At 37.7% G+C, this 24462-nt stretch overlaps 2 protein-coding genes across 2 annotated transcripts in view; one reads left to right on the plus strand and one right to left on the minus strand.

Annotated features, from left to right (window-relative positions):
• PIP4P2 (phosphatidylinositol-4,5-bisphosphate 4-phosphatase 2) overlaps window positions 1-24462 on the plus strand; it is a 523645-nt gene that overhangs the window by 424872 nt on the left and 74311 nt on the right. The window lies entirely within an intron of this gene.
• Window positions 6451-24408, minus strand: OTUD6B (OTU deubiquitinase 6B). Its single transcript, XM_049782128.1, has 7 exons — window positions 24248-24408; window positions 23131-23282; window positions 21129-21209; window positions 15028-15340; window positions 12130-12191; window positions 8063-8169; window positions 6451-6703 (listed from the first exon to the last, which is right to left on the minus strand). The coding sequence occupies exons 1-7, from the start codon at window positions 24330-24332 to the stop codon at window positions 6619-6621; spliced, it is 885 nt and encodes a 294-aa protein (XP_049638085.1). The 5' UTR covers window positions 24333-24408; the 3' UTR covers window positions 6451-6618.

The raw sequence follows: 24462 nt of genomic DNA on the forward strand, positions 1-24462 counted from the left end.
GTGGTGTAGCAAACTATTCATTTCCAAACTCTTCAAGTGCTCATTTCCATTATCTGAAAAATAGGGATAAAAATAACCAAGAACATATATTCCTGTGGGGGTCAGAACTAAAGCATTTAACACTTTGACTGGCATATAATTGCTTAATAAAAGCAATTATATTAGGCTAAAGAGATAGTACAGAAATAAGCACACACTTTGCATGTGGAGGACCCCGATACCCAAAACCACTTTATTCCCTCTTAAACACTGCAGGGTACAGCAAAACAGCACTCTGACTGAGGGGGCCCATGAGTGGATCTGTTAATGATGTTCTACAGAGAACTAGATTGATTATGAGGTGCTTATGATAGAAATGAGTGGTTCAGACGTTCCACCAGAAAAAAAAATTTTTGTGAAAAATACAGTCAGCGACTCTCTTTTTGTTGCTGAGTAGGGATAAAGGATGTGTATGTACTTGGGACTATACTCAGGGTCTTCCATATGTGAAGCATGTACTGTATATCTAAGCCTCAATTCGCACTACCAATGGAGTACCAAGGATCAAACCAGCATTGGCTACATGCAAGGTAAGCGTCCTAAGAGTACTATCACTGACCCTCATCCTAGATTCTTAAACTGTGGTCAAGACCCCATATATGAAGGTGGAAAGCTTTAAGAAATTCATTTTAAAATAAATGTATGGGGTCAAAAACAAAAGGGAACAGCAAATATGGTGCTTGGATGCACAATTCAGTCCTTGGAACTGCTTATACATACACTTCTGGAAGTCGTCTGAGCACTACTAGCAGGAATCCTCAGATTCCTGAGATTTATAGGAATCCTGTAAATCCTGAGAACAGAACTAGGCATAAGCTCTGAGTACCACACTGTGTGGTTCCAAAACTAAACTAAAGATAAATAATAAATGTATAACTAATTACCAAGAAATATTTGATTTGTATATACTTGGTTTTTATATACCCAGGGTCACATAAAATTTTCTCAGGCAAAAGGGGTAAAATGTGGAATATGTTTAAGAAGCCTCCCCCACTTACAGAGCTGTATCTCTGATCCCCATAATTACCAGCTCTTAATTTTATCAAGTCATTAAAATAACTCACCCATTACTACCAAACTTTAGAAAAGAAAGTTTACACATTTTGGCAAAATAATATGATCTATAACACTTAATAAACTTAGTGAGTTTACTAAATGTTCATACTAGAGAGAATATTCCATATAGCTTAGTAAGTGTTCACAGTAATTTATGCATAACATCAAAAATGTTTTAAAAATGACTTAAGAATATCATTAACAAATCTGACTTTTATACTGATTGATAGCCTTGGCAGCTTATTTCCAAATTTAATACATGTGTCACTATTATATCAAATGGCCTAGAGAGTTCAGTGAGTGGGTTAGTCACACTTGCCTTGTACTTGACAAACTTGGGTTTGATCCCTGGCACCAAATATAATCCCTTAAACCCCGCCAGGAGTGATCACTGAGTGCAGTCAGGAATTAGCCCTGATGCAGCCAGGTGTGCCCCTAAAACAAAAATAAATGTAAATTTGTAACTAATTTAGCAAAAACACAAAGAAAGTAGAACAGAACTACTATGAAAAATTTTAGTTTCTTATCTCAAAAACCAGGCCTACATGTTGTCAAAAATACCAAAGATAAGAACAAAATTTCCCACCACAAGAATCTCTTTTGTGAATAACCTTGACAATCTTATTTCCATCATAACTACCCAATGACCAGAGGTCACGAAAGCCAAAATATTTTTTATTTATCATAAATTATACAGCATAAACTTTAATATTTTATTTTTTTCTATAACAAAGATTGAGCCTTCCTATAACAAACATGCTTAAGTTCTCAAAGATTAAATGTATAGTACAAGCTTAAAATAATAAGAGCTAAGGTTAAAATTTAAATCCAGGTCTGATCCGCTCAAAGACTTCAGATCAAATAAAAATCCTTAATGCTGTTTACCCAAATATTTTAGCTTTCTACCTTTATTTAGGATTGAGTACTTTCCCATTTGGGTAAAGTTATAGGACTAATTCCAGAGAATGAAAATGAGAATTATTTTTGAGCCACAGAATCTGCTTGAGCAGGACTTTCAGAAAACTCTCTCCTGGAAAAATACGGGGTAATAACTCCAAAGAGCTTAAATCTCAGAATACAGAGACATACAGAGAATCTTATTCATTGGAGACAAAATATAGTATCAAAAGAATATACTGAAGTTTGGCTTTAGCAGTTGTTAAAATATTAAAGATTATGTAACTAATTCTATCTGAATTTTATTGAGCTTTTCAACCAAAATTAGCAACAAAATCCATTATTTAATAAGTGGTTCTCAATTTGGGGGGGGCAGGGAATATTTAGCAGTATCTGGATACACTTATTTCCCTCACATCTCTAAAGGAGGTAAGACCACCACTTTGTTGGTGAGAGGCCAAGAATGTTACAAAACATTTTATTATGCATGTGACAATACAAAAAGAATCATCCAGACCAAAATGTCCAAAGTGTCACCGTTGAGAAACTCTAGGGCCTGAATTAACAACAGAAATTCATTTTTTAAAACAGGGTCATTACCACAGAGAAAGACTTTGGGGTTGGACAACTTAGCATGCCTGAAGCCTGGAGCTGGTCTTATGCCAGGATGCTTCATGGGGGAAGGTCTTCCTGACTTTAGGCCAAAGGTTTTTCCTTTCTGTTTTTTCTTTCTATTTTCCCCGTATTTTGCTATGCCTATGCAAACTGCCACCCACCCACCCACACCCACACCCACGCACACCTTTTTAATTGTATATTTTATCTCTTATCTTTAAAATAGAGAACTTACTGAACCTTCTGCTATTATATTAATGACTTTATTGGCAACACAAAAATTTCCACCAATATACTTCCTACTGAACTTTCTTTTCCTTCCTTTTTCTTCTCTTCTTAGGTACAGGAGCGATACAGTACATGGAGGGTACTTCCCTTACACACAGCTGACCTGAGTTCCATTGCTGGTACCCTATATAGTCCGGCAAGCCTGCCAGGAGTGATCCCTGTGCACAGAGCAAGGAGTAAATCCTGAGCACAGTTGTGTGTGGTCCCAAACAAAACAACAAAAATAGTTATTAAAATAAATAAACAAAATGAAAATAATAACTGGAGAGAAAGTTGAACAGGCTGGAGCACACACTTTGTATACAGGAGACTCAAGTGTGATTCCCAGCAAGTTTCCAGGCACCACCAAAGGAACATCACAAAGTGCACTAAGGCAGTAGGAGAGAGAACAAATGCTTCCCAAAATGTATTTTCATGTTTGAAATTTGGGTTTTGTTGGGTTTTTGAGCCAGATCCAGTAATGCTCAGGGATGCCTCCAGACTCTGCATTCAGGCATTATTGGTGGTGGTGGTGTGGGGGGGTGAGGATGGGGAGGACTATATGGGATGTCAGAAATCAAATCCAGGTCTGCTTTCAAAAGGCAGACACCTCGCTCTACTCTCTCTCCAGTACCTTAAATTTTAATTTCAAAAAGCATTAGCAATTCATTAAACTTAGTGGTGCCGCATTTGCTTGCATGTATGAAGCCATAAATTTAATTCCTGACACTGAAAAAAAAAGAAAAGAAAAACACCCAAATAATAACTTAAAAGGTTTAAAAACATTGTTTTCACCCCAAGATGGAGAAAACACTTTAAAGATTTAAAAAAGGAGAGTTCCTTTTCTATGAAAACCTGAGAACAAAGAATAAAACTGAGTTATATGGTGCTGCCAATTAAAAACCTAGAAAGAGAACTTACTCCTCCTGCTGGTTCAGACTTACAATCTTATGACATACTGGTAATTATATACAATACATAAATACTATAATGTATATTATAAGAAAGATTATAATATAATCTTCCTTATAATCATGTAAACAAATATTCTTTTTATTTTCACAAGGCTTAAAATATACTTCTCATTAATTTCTCTGAATAAGCCAGCCTTCATTCTTCTAAAAGATGTGTTTCAACCTGCTTTCTCAGAGTTCCAACTGTGATTGTCTGATTCCCCATTCTATCAGTCAGGAGCGTCATAGTCTCTATGTGCATCTATTAATTTCAAATTGCTTAGAGGTAGGAAATCTGTTAGTATATCATCCTCAATTATAGGAGGAGGAAATATGGGTTGGAGAACAATTTTAAATCAAATAGCTTTTTCTCTATTTATAAACAATTCTACGTTATTTTTAAAAATAACAATCTGAACAAACCAGAACTGATTTTAGTAATACGTTTTTATTATTTCTCTTTTTGGCAAGTATCAGATAATATGAACAAAGCTATAGTGCTTTACTCTAAGACACATAAACATTCCTTTTGTTTTAACAGGTTGTAGACGTATTTAAATAGATAAAATCATTGACTAAAGACATATTCCGAGACTGATATATTTTTCTGAATTTGGGTAAAAAGAAAGCGTATGAAACAACCATTAGACCATCAACAGCATACTACATTAATACATACCACTTTAAAAAAAAAAAGCATCTGCCATCTTTTATAAAGACTTCAGCATTAAGATAGCTAAAAAGATTTTTATCTGATGTTTCATGAAATAACAGAAGCTGATTACATAAACAGCCTCACATTAATGTCACTTCAAAAGTAGTGAATTTTAAAACCCGTTTAAAGAAAAAGCTACCAATAAATTATCTTGAATTCTTTAAATATAGATAGAATTTATAACTGTTTCACAATTCACTGCCTTCCAACTTAGTGCTTATCATCAGCCTTTAGGTAACAGTACTTCAAAATAAAACTAACATGGTTAGTATTTTACCATTTCATTCTTTTTATAAAGTTCAGCCTGCTCATTCCCCCCAAAATCATATTAAGGATTTCAAGAGAGGTAAAATTTCTAATATATTTCATCTTGCAGGTAGAATGGTTTTGATCTGACTTGGAGGTGTTGAGGGTTGGTAATACCTGGTGTCGCTTAGGGCTTATTCCTGACTATGCTCAGGGATCACTTCTTCTATCTCGATCTTTGACTTATAACTTCAAAGCCATACTTATTCTCATGGTCACAATCTCAATTAATTATTGTTACTGTTAGCTGCTAGATCCATGAGACAAAACACTATCTCCTTTTTAATATTACACTCAATATGAACTTACAAAAATTAGAAGCATTTCAAAGAACAAAACCTAAAGTATTATAAACTTCAAATTGTTACTTATATATCTGACTTAAAAAATATTCCAGACTACAAGATCTCATTTTCATAAGACTTCCTTACAGAGCCAAAAGTATTTCAGGATGAACTGGGTACAGGTTTTGCCTGTGGGAGGATATGACAAAAAAAATCAAAGGTACAGAGTCTACCCAAGTACTGAGCCAAGAATTAGCCCCTGAGCACTGTCAGGTATGCTCAAAACAAAACAAAACAAACAAAAAAACCAACAAAGACATACTTGTACAATATTATCAACACATTGTGTCTATGGGTATTAATTATCTTAGAAGAATAAATACTGTTCAAAGCAAGCTGAAATCTGAGCTCAACAAAACATGCATGTTAAGAACTACTGTATACTGTTTGACAATAGTTACAGGCTAAAACAGCTTACCCCCCAACTTTCTTGGAGGAAAAGGTGCAAAGGAAGCAAAGCAGCAGAATAGTCATAGGGAAAAACACCAGAAAACCATGACAATAATAAAGATAATTAAAAAAATTACTCTAGTCAGAAATTTAAGAAATGGCTAGGAGGCTGAGAAAATTGTACAGGGAATTTGCCTTAAACTTGGTAGAATCAGGTTTGATTCTGGATTCTATATGGTCCTCTGAGCCTTCAAGGGACGATCCCTAAGCAGAGTCAAGAATAAGCCCTGATGTATTTTTGGTGTGTACCCAAAACAAAAAAGAACAATTTTTAAAAGGGGGAAAAAAAAATACAAATGCATTAGAATAGTAATCAATCTATTGGACCTTTTAAAAAAACATACAGAAAATATCTAAAATTCTTTAGAAGGTAAAAATTAGACAAGGAAGACCTATTTACCTTTGTATAGGTCTCTTCCTAAAATTTTATAAATGATTTCTTATGAATATTTGAAAATTCTGAACTACTAAAACAAGTTTCTGAGCTAACTTCAATGGAGCTATTCTAAATTTTTCAGGGCACTAATTTTATCAATTCTAAGGAAATTGCAATCGAGTTCATTTTCTAAACATTTATTAATTTGCCATCAACAAAACATGATTACAATTATCAAGAGTTTGAGTCACTTCATTTCTTCAAAACATTATAGTGGTTATTGAAAGCAATGAGACGGAAAAGATATCTCAGCTGTATTCGAACACAGAACAAAATGATCAGAAGCATATTCATAAAAAATAAAGTCACTGAATAAGGTACCATCTTGATTTACGAATGATATTCTCCACAAAGAACTTGAAAGTCTTTTTTTTATACCACTAAAGGACACTACATTTTAAAAAACCTGTTGGCAAGTATTGCCATAAAACTGATTCCAGGGAGTTCTGCTTTTCAATAACATTTCCAGCAATCCAGACTTGGCGTGAATACTCAGATCGGCACATTACAATAAAACATAATTGTGCAAAATTTGACAAACTAGCTGCCATTTTCAGTTTCTGTGCTCCCCAACCGTGTAACTGAATTATAATGTTCTCCTAGGCCATATGCGTGTCTCATATATCTGAAAGATAAATAGAGAAATGATCATTGTAACTCATTGTATATGGATGTTTATTATATAGATAAAAGCAAGCACCATGAACAAATTAATCCACTGGGTAGCCTTCAATAGATGGACATTTGACTTAGAACCTTGGCACCGCGGCTGGAGAGAGAATGCGGCAGCAAGTAAGGGTGTTTGCCTTCCACGTGGCTGGCCCAGGTTCAATCACCAGCATCCCACATGGTCCCCAAAGCTCAGAAAATTCCTGAATGCAGAGCTAGGAGGAGGAAGTCCAGAGCTCTGGCAGGTGTGGCACAAACACAAAAAAAGGGCAAAAAACAATGAAGAACTTCAATGTCATTTGAGAGGCCTCCTCAATTCTAAATCAATCCTAAATCAGTTGACTTAGTAACTGCAAGCAGAGCTGTAAAGGCAGATAAACAATCTTTGGACCAGTGGTGGTAGTTGGGAAACAACTGCTAATAAAAGCACAATAAATTTGTATTTTTGTCTATAGTCAAGCCTTTAACTTTGAGGGCTGAAATGCAAAGCAGTACAATTAATAAACTTTTCGAACTGTGTTTCAGTGAGTTCTCAATCAGAAAATATATTTAAAAATAAAAAGAAGAAAATATATTCTTATAAGAAAAAGTTCTAAGAAATAAAAAAATCAAGCAATATGAAAATAATTTATTAAAACTTTCAGCATCATTAATATCTAATAGAGAAAATAAACAAGCTAAGTCTTAAACTTTATCACCTTTAGAAATTATTTTATTCTTATGAGGTAAGAGTGATAGAGTACAGCAGGTAGGGGACAATGCCTAGCTGACTCAGGTTCAATCCCCAAATCACATCTGGTCCCCAAACCCTGACAGAAGTGATGCCTGAGGACAGAGCCAGGAGTAAGCCCTAAGCAGTGTAGGGTATGGTTCTAAAACAAAAATTTTTTACTTTATTCATGCTCACACACAAAAATAACTAGATTTAAGATTACCTAAGCTCTATGTATTGGCAAACTAATTCTCTAGCTACCTAGAACACAAGCATGATTAGTACAGTTAAGGATCAATATATTATTAAACACCATAAAGAACATTAAAATTATTTGTATTGGAGACAGAGCAATACCACAGGGTGGGGTGGGCATTTGTCTTGCATGTGGTCAACCAGGTTTTGATCCCAGGTATCCAATATGGTCCCCTGAGCCTACAAGTAGTAGTTTCTGAGTGTAGAGCCAGGAGTACCCCCTGAGCTGGAAGTAACCGGGAGTGCCCCCTGAGCTGGACGTAACCCACAAACCCAAAAATATTTTTTTGTAAAGGCAGATAAGTCTTAATATGCTAAATCTAGTGGTAGAAATTTCTAGGTACTTACACAAGCATTAATGGTTTTTTGGAGTACTCTTCACCAACCACAATAGAAGGTGACTCTGCCTGTATTATCTCTATAGGTGTTTGTAAAATATGAGACAGGGCTCTTAGCTACAAGAAAGAAAATATATTAGCAAAGAAAATAATAACACAACCAAAAAAGAGAAAATAATAGCACATATCTTATTTAAATCACAAATTTCTAAGGAACATACGAAAAGGACAAGCAGAGTAGAAATCGCAAAGAACCCTACATATGTGGGGACATAATAGCGATCTGTGGAATAAACATAAACATACTATTAATTAATTAAATTGAATACACAATTTTTAAAACCTGGCAGTACATCAGCTTTTGAGATCTATCAATGCCCCATTTCATACTGTGGGGGAACAGACTGGGTTCCTAATCCAAGATTAATGTTTTCCAAATTGGGAAGACGAGAATTGGAACATTTAGGGAGGAGGGCAATAGTGGCCTCAAGTGTAGTTGTGCCAAACATAATTTAGTTGTTCACTTACAGAAAGAAAATTTTCAGGGCCAGAGAGATAGCATGGAGGTAAGGCATTTGCCTTTCATGCAGGAGGTCATCGGTTCAAATCCCGGTATCCCATATGGTCCCCTGTGCTTGCCAGGAGCCAGGAATAACTCCTGAGCACTGCCAGGTGTGACCCAAAAACCACAAAAAAAAAAAAAAGAAAGAAAGAAAGAAAGAAAGAAAGAAAGAAAGAAAGAAAGAAAGAAAGAAAGAAAGAAAGAAAGAAAGAAAGAAAGAAAAGAAAGAAAGAAAGAAAGAAAGAAAGAAAAAGAAAAGAAAGAAAGAAAGAAAGAGGAGGGAGGGAGGGAGAAAGGGAGGGAGGGAGGGAGGGAGGGAGGGAGGAGGAGGGAGGGAGGGAGGAGGAGGAAGGAAGGAAGAAGGAAGGAAGGAAGGAAGGAAGAAAAAAGAAAGAAAGAAAGAAAGAAAGAAAGAAAGAAAGAAAGAAAGAAAGAAAGAAAGAAAGAAAGAAAGAAAGAAAGAAAGAAAGAAAGAAAGAAAGAAAGAAAGAAAGAAAGAGAAAGAAAATTTTCAGGGCAGCTGAATTTTATTCTGAAAAGGGGGCAGTAGACCATATAAATTTGGAGATTAACCTAGTTTTTTGATGCATTTAAAATTCCCCATAATAAAGGGCTTTAAAAATAACCACTCAGACTATATCCAACATAATTTAGAGGGAGGGAGGCGAGGGAAGGAGGGATGGATGGAGGGAAGGAGGGAGGGAGGAAGGAAGGAAGAGAGGGAGAGGAAGTTTGTTTTTCACAAGTTTTTAATATTGCAATTAGGAATTCTTAAAATGTTTTTCCATGCATTTTCCTAGCTATCCCTGAGAAATTTTTAAGTAACCCCAGGCATATGAAAAAGGCATTTAAATTAAATATTTACTACTAATAAATCATAACTTTTAAAACAAATATTTTATGTTCCCCAATATTTAGGTTTAGGGATCTAGGTTCTGGGGATCTAAAGAAATAATATACAGGGGCTGGAGTGGTAGCACAGTGATAGGGCATTTGCCTTAATCCCTGGCATCCCACATGGTCCCCGGAGCCTGCCAGGAGCAACTTCTGAGTGCAGAACCAGGAGTAACCCCTGAGCGCCTCTAGGTGTGGTCCAAAAATCAATCAATCAATCAATAAAATTAAATAAAAGTAATCACTCTAGCAGTGCTCAGGGGACCATATGGGATGCCTGAGATTAAACTCAGACTGGCTACAAGCAAAGCAAGAGCTATTAAAATTATTAATGGCCATGATACCTCTCAAGCCTTGTGTATCTCTTATTTTAAAAGAATTCTAAGATAAACAAATAAAGAGTGAAGGTCCTATTTTAAATGCATTTTTCTCTCCTCTCCCCCTAAAAGGTTTTTCTTAATTTAAAAAAGCCAACTATTTTTCTAAAACTCCTTAATTTGTGGTCTCTGTAAGAAGTTTAGGTAACACTAATTATTACTAATACGGTCACAAAGTCACTATGAACATTTCTTTAGTTTCTGAGACACAGAAGAGGCAGATAAACGAATGGACACAGTTCCCTCTGGTGGCTCAGAAAGGGTAGAATGACAGCAATGCTGAGGAAAAATATGGAAGTATTTGCATTAAGTCTCTCTAAATAATGTAGTGAAATGAAACATTCAAGAGGCAGGACAAAATGACCCTTGCTTCTCCTCCTCCATCTCTTCCTCTTCCTCCACTTAGATCCATCCATCTGGTACTTTAAATAGTTTACGAACTTTTCTTTTTTCTTTTGATTTTTGGGCTACACCTGGTGATGCTCAGGGGTTCCTCCTGGCTCTGCGCTCAGAAATCACTCCTGGCTTGGGGGAACCAGATGGGATGCTGGGAATCGAACCCAGGTCCATCCTGCTGGGTCAGCCGAATGTAAAGCAAACGCCCTATCATTGTGCTAATCTCCACCCTATTCCCAAATTCTATCTCTGAATCAAATCTCTGCTGTATCGAATGCCCACAAATAACCATTTGCTATACAAACAGTTTTTATTATTTTTAATTCAATAATGAGGAAACTAAGCCTTGCAAGGTCAGCTAACTCTCCAAGCATCATAAAACTACAAAGAGGAAAGAAAAGACAGAACTTAAACCTTGATCTGCTCTCTTTGCCTGACTTTCCCATACTTCAGGCTACTTACTGCCAAAGGTACACTTAAAGGAGTTTTGTTTATTTTGTTTTGAGAAAAGTTTGATAGTATGACAAAAATAATTTAGAGCTATAAAGAAATCCTGATTTAGGGGCTGTCTTTCACGTGGCAGACCAGGGTTTTTTGATCCCTGGCATCCCATAATATGGTCCCCCAAGCTTGCCAGCAGTGATTTCTGAGCACAGAGCCAGGAGTAACCCCTGACCATGATGGGTGTGGCCCCAAAACTAAACAAACAAACAAACAAAAATTCCTGACTTACTCCCAACAAGTTTCTAAACAAATAATTTCCCCAAATGTGAACTTTGGTGTATCAAAGGCTCCTCTCAATTCTATTGGTAGCATAAACTGGAATTGATAACAACTATGAGAATTGCATTAAATTTCATGAGGGACCAGAGCAATAGAGCTGTGGGAGGACATTTGCCTTGCACGCAGCTGACCCAGGACACAACTGAGTTTTATCTCCGGCATCCTATATGGTCCCCCAGCCAGGAGCGATTTCTGAGCACAGAGCCATTAGTAAGCACTGAGCATCACCGGCTGTGGCCCAAAAACCAAAAATTAAAAAAAAGAAAGAAATTTCATATGAACACATTTTTTAGAGCAATACCACAGTGGGTAAAATGTTTGCCTTGCACATAGTTGACCTGAGTTAGATGCCTAGTATCCCCACATGGTTCTTCCAGCCTGCCAGGAGTAACCCCTGAGATCCATGGGCGTGGCCCAAAAATACCAAAATTTTGCTTCTGTGCCACATCTATGTCTAAAGGTTACAATCAGCTCATGATCGGAGGGCGGGGGGTTTCCCCCAACAGTGCTCTAAGGAATGTGCGATGCCAGGCTTCCTAACAAAGCATTTAAATTCAGGCCTGTCCATTAGAATTACCTCTCCAGCCTTGTGTTCTACTTCAGATGCAATGGAAGATCTTACTCTTCACAACGTGATTATAGTTAAATAGTAAATTGTATTGAAGTACAATGCTCAATAGAACATGAAACACCCAGAAAAACAAACTTACTGTCAGTAGCAACCCCACAAATAAATACACTTATGAAAAAGTTTGATACAGTATTAAGCACTGCAAGATTTCACTACCCCAAAATACACACTGAATCAAACACCTAAATTAACTACGCATTCAAATGCCTTCTGCTAAAATAAAAGAGGAAATATATATTTTGATATATATATTCATATATACTATAATATATGAATATATAAAGTATATATTATAAATGTATTTATAGTATATACATTTTTATAAAGGGATCATCAAAGAAAAATCTGGAATCATCTTCAAAATGTGTCCAGAAAATACAGATGGAATTTAGAAAGAGCTTAACTAATTGAAAATACTATGAATAACGACTTACCTCCAGCTGACCTCCCCATGCAGCTGTGTTCACCACATCCTCACAGTACTTTCCAAACTCCTCTGTAGACAACAGATTAAAAAATAAGATAGCATTTAATATTTTGTATAACTCATGTTACAAAATCCCTTTTTAGCCCCATAATTCCTGGAGAAACTGTCCAATGTATAAACCTCCTTTTGCTCCTATAACTGTTATTTCCCTAATTTAATTCACTGTCCAGATCCATTTTTTGGTTTTGTTTTGGGGCCACACCTGGAGGTGCTCAGGAACTACTCCTGAATCTGCACTTAGGAATCAGGAATGACTTTTGGAGGGTTCAGGTATCAAATCTGGGGCGGCTGCAGGCAAGTACCTTACCCACTATATTATCACTTAGGCCAAGACCCTTATTTTAAGTTTCTAAAACACTCTTCCATTCAAGAGTAAAGCAATCTATTTTTATTTCCTTCCTTCAGCATGAGACCTATGTAATGCTAAAGCCTACTAACAGGAAGGCTAAAATTAAAAAATACTGTGTCTGTACAGACAGATTCTCTATTCATATCCGATGAAAAATGTGTGAGAACGACATACAGAAAAATACAAATGAGGAATAGTGCAGAGATTAAGGTGGATGCAACTGACTCTTGTTTGACCATGAGCCTAGGAGCATCACCAAGTTACTTGTGAGCAAAGAGCTGGGAGTATCATCACCTGATTGTTTTGGGGTTTGACGCCCAAATCAATGAAAGTGAAAATACAAACTCATTGGGCCAGAGAGCTAGCACAGCGATAGGGCATTTGCTTTGCATGCACCCAATCCAGGATGATTGGTGGTTCGAATCTCAGCATCCCAATGGTATCCTGTGCCTGCCAGGAGCTGCCGGGTGTGACCCAAAAACAAACACAAAAACAAAAAAAGAAAAGAAAATGCAAAGTCATGGAGCATACAAACTTATCGTAGAGTGCATGTCTGACATATGTGAGGCTCTGGATTTAATTCCCTGAAACACACAGAAACACACAGAGAAACACACACACACACACAGAGAAACACACACACACACACACACACACACACTACAAGTAAGCTAAGTGACCATTTCCAGTGATAACACCAGAGTATACTAATTACTGTATTGGAATTATTTCCTTATTTTCACCATGATCCATTTTAGATAAATAAATTTTTCATGTCAGCCTATAAGAAATGAAAAGATCTAACTCGAGTCAAATAGCCTATATTGAACAAATACACATTCATATAGAGTTTAAAAGAGGAAACAGCCTTCCTATCTATACGTATCTCACGAAGTACTAAGTCAAAAAGGAACTCATTTTTCTACATTCATTTTCCATAGGCAGGATACATTCGTTCTAATAATGGTCCCTCACTTCCAGAAACTGGTCAAAGCTTACCTCTTTCTCTGTTTAACTATGTGAGATACGAACTGATGAACATTTTTTATAATACAGATGAATCTTATTTTTAATTGTCTTGCATAAGATGTATTTTAAAAACAAAATGCTAAGTACTTCAACCATTTTTTGTTTTGTTTTGTTTTGAGCCAGAAGTGGCAGTACTCAGGGATTACTCCTGGCTCTGTGCTCAGAAATCGCTTCTGGCAGGCATGGGGACCTTATGGGATGCCGGGATTTGAACCAACATCGGTCCTGGGTCGGCCACTTACAAGGCAAACACCCTACTGTACTGCTGTACTATCTCTTTGGCCCCTGTCTTCAACAATTTAATAAAGCAAAATATACTAGTTATGCTGAAATCATAGAAAATAATTGAACAACATTTGAAATTCTTTGTTTGTTTGTTTGTTTGTTTTGGGGCCACACCCAGTGATGCTCAGGGATTACTCCTGGCTCTGTGCTCAGAAATTGGTCCTGGCTTGGGAGACCATATGGGACACCGGGGATCAAGCGTAGGTCCATCCTGGGTCAGCCATATGCAAGGCAAAAGCTCTACTACTGCTGTGCTATCACTCGGGCTCTGAAATTCTTTTTACCTCTAAGTATACATGAATTTTTCTTATTCTCAGTAGCAGGAAATATTTTATTTAACAATAACTGTTGGAGACTGTTTGGCATAACTAAAAGCCCTTTATTCTAAAATCAAAATGGAGTCTCTGAAAGTCTGAGCAAAAGTGCCTACGTGACAATTAGCAGGCTGCCAGCCTGAGCAGCTAGAGAGATGTGGCCTTTGCCCTTGGACCTAAAGAAAAGGGGAGTCATTGCATTCCTCAGAGCTAGGGGAGTCAACCACAGGCACCAAGATGTTCCCATAAAGATAGAGGCTGGTGGGCCTGGGCAGAGATTAGATCTTATACTTTGTTGCTCTACGACGGTATGGGCCTCATGATTGATGAATGCCAGCTTCCTGATGTACAGCCTTGTTAATTTTGAAAAAACATGATGTGCCTGTGGAAAGTTACAATTATTCCAAGAATGCCTTGCCCCTTTTTCTTTGTTTGGCCTGACTATAAAAGGCTGTCCCCCTCCCCAAATAAATGGGCTCTTGATCGGAACTTTTCGCCTTGAGTCTCCTTGTCTTCCCAAATCCCTCTTTTCTTTCAGGCTGGGATCCCCTTCGTGAATCGTGAATAACTGTTGTGGTCTCCAGCCTCTCCCGCGCGTCGGGATTGAGGTCCCTGGGGGGCCGCAAATAGCCATTAAGTTTAACAACAAACAGGAAAGGTAATTAAATTGGACCTAGGAGAGAATATAAGGGTTAAGGCATTTTGCATTCCTCTGACTTGAGTTCAAATACCAGGGACCCAAATGATCCCACAAGCATTGCCAGGGGTCACTACCAAGCACAGTGCCAAAAATAGTCTGAGTTCAATGCAAGTCTCTCCACGCCCCAATGATATGATATGACATGATATGATATGATATGATAAATACCTGAAGTATACATAGCTCCTGTATTAGAGTTTGTTAAAAATGGCAGAAAGTCTTCTGCATGGCTCTGCATATATTCGGCAGTTTGTCGTCTTAAGGCGGTCACGGTCAAGGGGCACTCTTGTGCCTTCAGCTGATCTTCTATGGCTCGATACATGCAGTGCCCATCAGACTGAATCTGTTTGATTTCCAGCTGTCTCGAGGCTAAGATTTGAGCAAGCTTTTCACTTTCTAAGTGTCTGGCTCCCGTCAAGTTTTCAATTTCAGCTTCTGCTATTCTCTCTTCCCGTTCCTTCTGCAGGGCAGCTTTTTTATCCTAAGGGATGTAGAAAGTTAATGTGTGGAAAATCAGGATTCATTGTTATGAATAGTAAACTAATGTTAATTTATTTAAAAAAAAATGAAACTCTGATTCTCAAAGTTTTTGTCATTTTTTCCCCCCTTTTCCTAGGGCTGGTAAAATGTTCTATTTTTGTGAACTCCTTTAAAGAACAATATTATCTGTATGTATAATATAGCTAACTCTGGCTCTGGACTGGAACAAAGAAAACCTTCAAATTTTTCTCAGACGTCTATTTGAAAACTGCATGCCAAGTTTCTAAAAGTTTTATTCTTTTCAAGTACAATCTTAAAACTGAGTTGTCTTAGGGCTTTATGCACATCAGTAACTTCAACTTCTGAGTTGATCTTAGCTTTTAAATTTATCATTATACCAGTGAGACATTAATATACAAAATCCACAATGAGACACAAATACACGTTAGTCTTTAAAACAGTGCATGAACTCTATCTTAAATAAAAATGTGTGCATGAAGACACTCTTTAACTGTAGTTAGTGAAAAAACATTTCTTATATAAAAAATTAATTACACACTACATTCTCCTTAAGATCCCATTATTAACCTCAATACCTGCTTCAAAGATCTGCTGTGTACCCTCCAAAATGTTTTCAGTGTATTTAAACAAGGCCAAAGAGATCATACAGCTAGTAAGGCACTTGTCTTGCATGCAGGAAACCCAGGTTCAATCCTGACACTCTCTATGGTTGCCTGAGTGCTGCCATGAACCCAGCCCAGAGAGCAGCACCAGGAATAAGTCCGGAGCATATAGCTTGATGTAGCCCAAAAGCATACAAATAAAAACCCTGATGAATGTAGTTAAATACATACAGCTGTACCAGTGGGAAATATGTAAGAAAAATTTTTAGCAAAAATGCCATTATTAATATGTATTAAATATATGGTTAGATAGAATAGTAGAGGAATACAGTAGTTGAGCCATTTGCCTTGCACACAGCAGACATGGATTCATTGCCCAGCACTACATAAGGTCCCCAAAGCCCAGCCAGGAATGACCTGACAGTATAGTTAAGAGGAAGCCCTGAGCACAACCAGAATATATGCATATATATCCTTGTGTATATATAACACTGTTAAGACACAAAATATTTCAAGTGTCTTTCTCTATAGAGTAGGCTCTCTATAGTGTAAACTTGTGTCTGTGAGTATATGGATATAAATATATATGCTTTGATGTACATGTACCCTTTCTATTTTTTTCTACTATGAATAAAAAAGCTTGTATATTCCAGGTGAAAATGCTTTTCAATTTAAGAGAATAAAAATACTTAAAGACTAAAAGGAAATAATTACACTAATTACAGTGAAATACTTGATGAACCCAGCCTTCATTTGCCCAGCTTAACTACCTCTGTGGGGCAGAAAAAATGGGATGAGAATTTTCAATGTAATATATTGTACTACATGCCTATAACATGCCACATCAGATGAGGAGAAAATGACCTAAATTCCCTGAATCAAAACCATTATTATTTCCCCCTATAAAACATAAACCAATTATTCCTCCCAAGTCATGCCAGAAGAAATATCAACCAATACATCAGGTGGCATACCTACATTTGTGGATCACAATAATATAAAAATCTTAAAACACAAGATGGCACTACTACTCTAAAAGAGGCTAAAAAAGCAATTTCATAGGAGAGAAGAACAATCAGCACCCAAGCTATCATTTTATAAAAAATGCCTCATTTTCTGTTCTGAGGAAACAAAATGTAGAAAAATTTTTCTCCAGGCACCCGAGAAACAGAATTTGAGCAAATGGCAACTGGATGTAAGGACAGCATGCACTAGTCACTGAAGAGTGAGTGGTACTATCAACAAAATTACCTAAGTTTCCATAGTTCTTTAAAAAAAAAAAAAAAAACCTTATTTATTGATTGGCTCTTGGGCCACACCCAGCAGTGCTCAGGAGTTACCCCTGGCTCTGCACTCAGAAATCGGCTCAGGCAGGCTGGAGAACTATATGGAATGCCAGGAATCAAACCAGGTCCCTCCCAGGTTGCATTTGCAAGGCAAATGCCCAACCCCTGTACTATCTCTCAGTTCAGTCTCCATAGTTCTAACACAATCAAATCACATCCCCTCCCTCTTGCTCTGCTTAAACCTCATGAAGCACGAGTTTCCTATCCATGTCTTTAGACAGGGAATTCTTCTAGATCTTTTCACCCAGCCAAATATAGTTTTTCTACAATGGCACTGACCAAATGGCTTTCTACAATCAAAGTACTGGAGTACTGGCAATAGAATAGCACTAATAAAATCCAATGACACTGTATACTAGATAAAAAAAAAAACACATTAATTCATAAGCCTACATACTATTAGTAAAACTAAAGTCATGTCAACATAATATAGCTAAAGCAATGCTGAAAAACTCCAAATCTCATTAAAACTCTTAAATTTCCTCACAAAAAAAAAAAAAACCTCTTCAATTTCTTAATCTTGAAATCCAGTTCTGTTCAATTCTAGCATATCCTCTTACTACCATACCAAAGAGCATCCACTGGTATTAGCTGAGTTGTTATGAGAAATTAACATTTCTATTTTCTAGATTTAGAAAGAAAAGATTTTATTTTCTTTACAATACTGCAATACTCATATATGACTGCTCATGTAGTTCTAACCATATTTTTCTATCAGACAGTGGCATGTTTCCCAAAGATAAATAAATACCTTTAGTGGAGCTGGAGAGATAGGACAGTGGGTAAGGCATTTGCCAACTGGCTTCAACCAATTCCTGACATTCCATATGGTCCCCTGAACCCACCAAAAGGGATTCCTGGGTAGAGGGCCAAGAGCAAAACCTGAGCCACTGCCAGGTGTGACTCCCCTCCCCAAACCTGCCAAATAAAAGATTAATTTTATTAACCATGAGTTAATTGGTTTTCAAGAGTTATGCATTTAACAAAAAGGTGTGAAATAATCTATCATCTAGCTATTCATCCTATTATAAACTTTAGTGTTTTGTTTTAGAATCTTATTTATGTAACTTTTTATTGTCATTAACCATAAATGCGCCTGAAGTTTTGAGAATAGAGAGCTCAGAAAGATTTTCATTTCCTAGGTTGTTTTTTTCTTCTTGCCTTAAAGTATTATCCAGGAGGAAAAGAATAATTTTGATAAAAAAAAAAAAAAAAAAAAAAAAGGAGCTGAGTCCTTGTTTTCTCTATTGTTTTCTTTTTTTTTTTTTTTTTTTTTTTTGGTTTCTGTGCCACACCCGGCGGTGCTCAGGGGCTACTCCTGGCTGTCTGCTCAGAAATAGCTTCTGGCAGGCACGGGGGACCATATGGGACACCGGGATTCAAACCAACCACCTTAGGTCCTGGATCGGAAGCTTGCAAGGCAAGCACCGCTGTGCTATCTCTCCAGGCCCCTCTATTGTTTTCTGATCTAATTAATTTCTTTTTACTTCATTATTTCCTTTCTTCTGTTTGTTTTCAGTTAGTTTGCTTTTAGTTTCTTAAGATGCAAGGCCAAGTAATTGCTCTAATATCATTTTTTTTAGAATTAAAATGTGGGGCCGGAAGGATAGCATGGAGGTGGGGCGTTTGCCTTGTATGCAGAAGGACAGTGGTTTGAATCCTGGAATCCCATATGGTCCCCCGACCCTGCCAGGAGTGATTTCAGAGCACAGAGCCAGGAATAATCCCTGAATGCTGCCGGGTGTGACCCAAAAACCAAAAAAAAAAAAAAAAAAAAAATTAAAATGTGCATAGAACAGGGGAGCTGAATTTGCCTTACATGAAGTAAACCCAGGTTTGATCCTCAGCATCCCATATGTATATGGTCACCCATGTACCACCAGGAGTAGTTTCTAAGCACAGAGCAAGAGCTAGGAATAACTCCAAAGCACTACAAGTGTAGCAAAAAAAAAAAAAAAAAAAAAAAAACAAAAAAACAACCCCCCCCTCAAAAAAACAAACTTGGGGCTGGCTAAAGATTACAGTAAGGAGCTTACCTTGCACACTCCAGACCCAGGTTCAACCCCCAGCACCACATAGAATCTCATTAGCCATAACAGAAATGCTCCCTGAGCACAGATTGGAGTGGCCCAAACAAAACAAAACGGAAAGAATTAAATGGGCTACTAAGATGTATAAATTACTAAATAGAGGCCATTCTAACAAATACTTGATGGTACTACTGCCAAGTAAAATTAGTTCTTTGTTTTTATCTATCCAAACTAGTAACTCACCTATCACAAAAGAATGCATATTAATTAGAAACCTCCCAGATACCACGAAACCTTAAATTCACAACTTTGATATGTATTCAAGAATAAAACTGACGGTGGGTCATGAAAAATATTTTACTATTTGCCACTTACTGAATTTTTCAAACAAGTATGAATGGTGGGGTGTGACTCAGTGATAAAGAAAATTCTGCATGTGCAGGGGCCTAGAGACACAGGGGGAAAAAATTTCTTCAGTGGGGGCTAGGATGAATGCTCATAGGTTACAATATATGCTTAGTATATAGAGACCCTTGCCATGCATAATTCTCTAAGCAACAACAAAAGGAGCCAGAGACATAGTATAGCAAATAAGGCTTTTTTTTTGTCTTGCACATGGCTGACCCAGGTTTGATTCGTGGCATTCCACAGTTCTCTAAATCCAGCCAGGAGTGATTTTGGAGTACAGAGTTAACAGTAAATCCTGAGCACTGCTTGTGATGGTCAAAAACCGAAGAGCAATTCCAGAGCATCAAGTCAGAATTAACCACTGGACAACACCAGAAGTGTCCATAAACAAATAAAGAGGGAACTGAAATGAATAAACCATGTCAATCCTGTTGTTAGCAAGATAATATCTGGGACAAAAATTTGACTCAAACCCCTTTTCTTGTTCAAAATAAAACAATCATTCCCATAACTTTGATTCCCAATATGCATTCCTTCTAATTAATTTCCAGATAGTTCTGGATGGCACAAAATTTCACTCCCACATCTACGTGTGTGCGTGCTCTGTCGCCTACTTCAATTACTCTACCTCATGGTCATTTTTTAAAATTTCAACTCATTATTTCTAAGCATAATGACTTTTCCTTCTCTGAATTTTCATATAAACCATTACTAAGTACCTATCTATAAAATCTTATACATTTTATATCTTGGTTTATGTCTAGGTTCAAATCCTTATTGCTTCTCTTAATCTCCATTTTTAACTTTGTTGGTGTTTTTGTTTTTGGGTTACAGCTAAAAGTGTTCAGGACTTACTCCCAGTTCTGTATATAGGGATTACTCTTAACTGGCTTAGGGGACCATACAGGGTCACAGGGATCAAACCCGGGTCAGCATGTGCAAGGCAAGCACCCTACCCACTCCAGTTCCTTTCAGAGTACTTTTAAACCAAAATATGCATCAGACTGACTTGGGCCAACAGACTAATGATTTGGAATTATTACGTCTGGGAAAATACATTTGTGAAAATGTACCCCCTCTTTATTTACACATTCCCTGTTAGTCCCACAGTCCAATAAAAATCGCCAACCTGTGTCATTTAACATTGCATTAGCCTACTCCCTATAAAATGAAAATAAATCTGCTTCATAGATTATAAGGCTAAATGAGATTAGGTATCATCTTTTGAATAATACCTGGTACACAGCAAATGAATGTAAATTCAGGTGTTTTAATGAGAAACTCTCACCACTTTGCTTCCTCTATTTCCTTCCTATACAATAGGTAAAATAGTACAGAGCACAGGGCCATAATTTAAATGCTTGGCGACACTGTTTTCATACCCTTCTCTTCTGTGCTTTAGTTATCCGAGGAGCATGATTCTCGAAATCCAAATTGGAAATGTCAACAGCAACAGATTCGACCTGCAGAAAACAAAAAACATGAACAAGTAGATAAAATTTCTCTTAGATTACTAAAGTATTAGATCATGATATTACAGAAAAATAAATATGTGTGGGTCCACAATTTAAATATGAATAAGAGGTCTTGAGAAATAGTAGAGTTTAAGGTCTGCTGCAGGCCAAGGTCAATAGACACTGCCCAGGGAATGATCAAATGCACAAAACCTGGAACTGCTCCCCCACCAAGTATTGTCTTGGGGTGTGACTCATACCTCCCCAAGACAAATTATAAGTATAGCACTAGATACCACATTAAATGATGTGTTTTTGTTTGGTTTAGTCTCTTAGTTTTTGGTTTTGGGGTCACACCTGGCAGCACTCAGGGGTTATTCCTGGCTCTGGGCTCAGAAATCGCTGCTCCTGGCAGGCTGGGGGGGGGGGGGGGACTATATGGGATGCCGGGAATTGAATCTGGGTCAGTCCTGGGTTGGACACATGCAAGGCAAACGCCCTACCACTGTGCTATCACTCTGGACCCTAATTCTCTTAATTTTTAAGGGAGAGTTTGTTAGATTCCCAAGTTTGTTTGGTTTTGGGTTTTTTTTTTGGGGGGGGGGATGTCAAGGAGGGCTGGTATTGACCAACTCAACGAGGCTCAGGGGTTACTCCTGGCTCTATATTCCTGGTGTTCAACCACATGGGGTGCCAGGATCAAATTACAGTCAGCTACATGCAAGCAAATGTTCTATCCACTGTAGCATCTCCCTAGCCCCTCAAGTTTTCTTATTGCTCTCCAAAATGCTTGTTCCCATTTACTTCCCTTTTAGAAATTCATATTCCATTAATTTAAGTATTTTCTGTAAATAACTCATAACGAATCATCTTTCCCTTTCCAGTGTTGATAGTATTTAGAGAATAAATTCCTATGCTGACAATTCAGTCCATTACTGGTTTCCAAGTAAGCAGCATAGAGCTTTCTCAATATTAATTAGGAACAACCTTCTGAGTCTCCTGACCCCAATAACCACTTGAGCTTTTCATTCCTTTCCCAGGCAACTACAGATAAGTATAAAGGTCATATAATTTCTCTTAAAGAGTAAAACCAATTTTGGGGTTTGGGGCCATATCTGACAATGGTCAGATCTTATTCCTGGCTCAGTGCACTGGAACATTACAGGCAAACTCAGTGGACCATTTTGGATGCTGAGGATTAAACCTGGGTCAGTTGGGTGTAAGGTTAAGTGCCCTGTCCTGAGTTCTGAGTGTAAATCCAATCTTAAACAAAATTCTACTACATATTTACTGAAATAAAAGATGCCAGATATTTAACTATTGGAATTAGCAGATAGTACTTTATTAGTGCAACTATAATCTCAGCTAACTTAGAGGATGACACATACATAACATATATTATATTCTAAAATAAATTCAGAAGTATATAGATTTATGACTCATACGATAAAAATGTCAAAATTAGATTATGACTTTAAAGAGTGGTTGATATCAACTTTTGTGAAATTAGAATTGGGTAATGTTGTATATGTAAACATTTCAATGGCATTATTATGTTACTGACCCCACCCTGATTGTGATTGTGCCCTACCCTAGGGTGTGACCTGGCATCCTGCTCCCACCCTAGGGTGGTACCTGATTCTGCTCTCACCATTGGGTGGTACCTGATCCCACCATGGGGTGGTACCTGATTCTAAGGACTATGAGGAGTGCCTGGGATCTATCTTAGGTTGGCAACATGCAAGATAAGCACCTTACCCAGTGTACTACTGCTCCAGGGCCCCTAGTCACCAAAAGTATTAATAAAAAGTGAGGCCTAAGCAAACTGAGTGGCTTTTTATTTCCCTCCGATTTTATACCTTCCTATAACAAGCAGTTCCCAAATGGACATTTGTTTGCAATTGCTGAAATCAAACATTTCTTCTACTACCTTACTGTCCTTAGATGCCAATTTTAATTGTTCCAGCTCCTCTTTATGCTTCTGCTCCATCTCTGCTTCCAACTTAGCAACATCTTCAGTGAGTTGTTTCCTCCTCTTCTTGTCATTCTTGGGAACAGCATTCTTCATACCCTGAATTCTGGCTGGAAAGACACCAACGTCATTAAGTCCCCCCCAAAAAAATCCAAAATGGGAATAAAGGCAGGGAAAGGAGAGAAAGAAGAAAGAGTGATCCAGAAAGCCAGAGCCATCCCCTAGGAGTCATTAAAGCAACTGCAATAATTTTAACAACTATACTTGCTACTGAACTTTCTCTTCTTTCTGTTGCTCTTCCATTTTATGTTTTAGTTTTTCTTTCTATATTTTCCCAATATCTTTGCTTTCCCTTATCTTGAAACAAATGTAGGATGATCAGTTATGTCTAGGAGGTGATGCATTTTCTTTAAAGAACAAAATAAATGACAACTACATGACCAAGGTAGTGAGTGAGAGAAAGAGAATGCCTGTCTTGAATGCAGACAAGGGGTAGGGGTGGAGGAAGATAGGGGGGTATTGGTGGTGGGAAGGTTGCACGTGTTAACAGATATACTTTTAGTTACACCAGCATTCTGGGGGATAAAGGAGGGAGATAAGGGATATATGCTTGGCAACAGGGATGAAGGGAGAACACTGGTGGTGGAAAGGCCCTCATTTATTGTCACTGTGTACCTTAAATAGCACTGTGTAAGATTTGTAATTCACTTTGGGCACAATAAAAATACATAAATAAAATAAATAAAAAACCAGCCAACTGCAGACCAGAGCAAAGCTAAAGCTGTGACCCCTCCAACCCCCCAAAAATAATATACTCATTTACAAAATTATGAGTCTAGTTTCAGGGTGGGGTGGTCATAGAGAAGACAAAAGCAAAACACACACACACACTAACACACACACACACACACACACACACACACACACACACAAGATTGGCAAAGGCAACCAACCACTTGGGTAACTGGGCTCAAAAAATGGGAACAGGGGAGGCAGGGTGGCTCAGTGATGGACTCAGACCCAGATCCAATCCAGGGCCATCCTCAAGTCCCAGGCCCCTCTCACCCCCCGTCACCTTGCAACTCCTTCTTCTCCTTACGATGCCTTCTCACCAGTTGCTCCTCCTCGTCCAGCTCCTCGGAGGTCAAGATCGCCTCCATGGTTCGGAGGATGGAGCCAGATCCACACGCTGGGGGCGAAAACCTGCAAACCAGGCGAGCATGGCACCTTCCACCCTTCAACTCTCACCCGCCACGCCATTGGCTACGGCGGGGCCTAAGTCCCGCCTTT

This window comes from Suncus etruscus, chromosome 10 (genome assembly GCF_024139225.1).
Source record: "Suncus etruscus isolate mSunEtr1 chromosome 10, mSunEtr1.pri.cur, whole genome shotgun sequence".
Lineage (NCBI taxonomy): Eukaryota > Metazoa > Chordata > Mammalia > Eulipotyphla > Soricidae > Suncus > Suncus etruscus.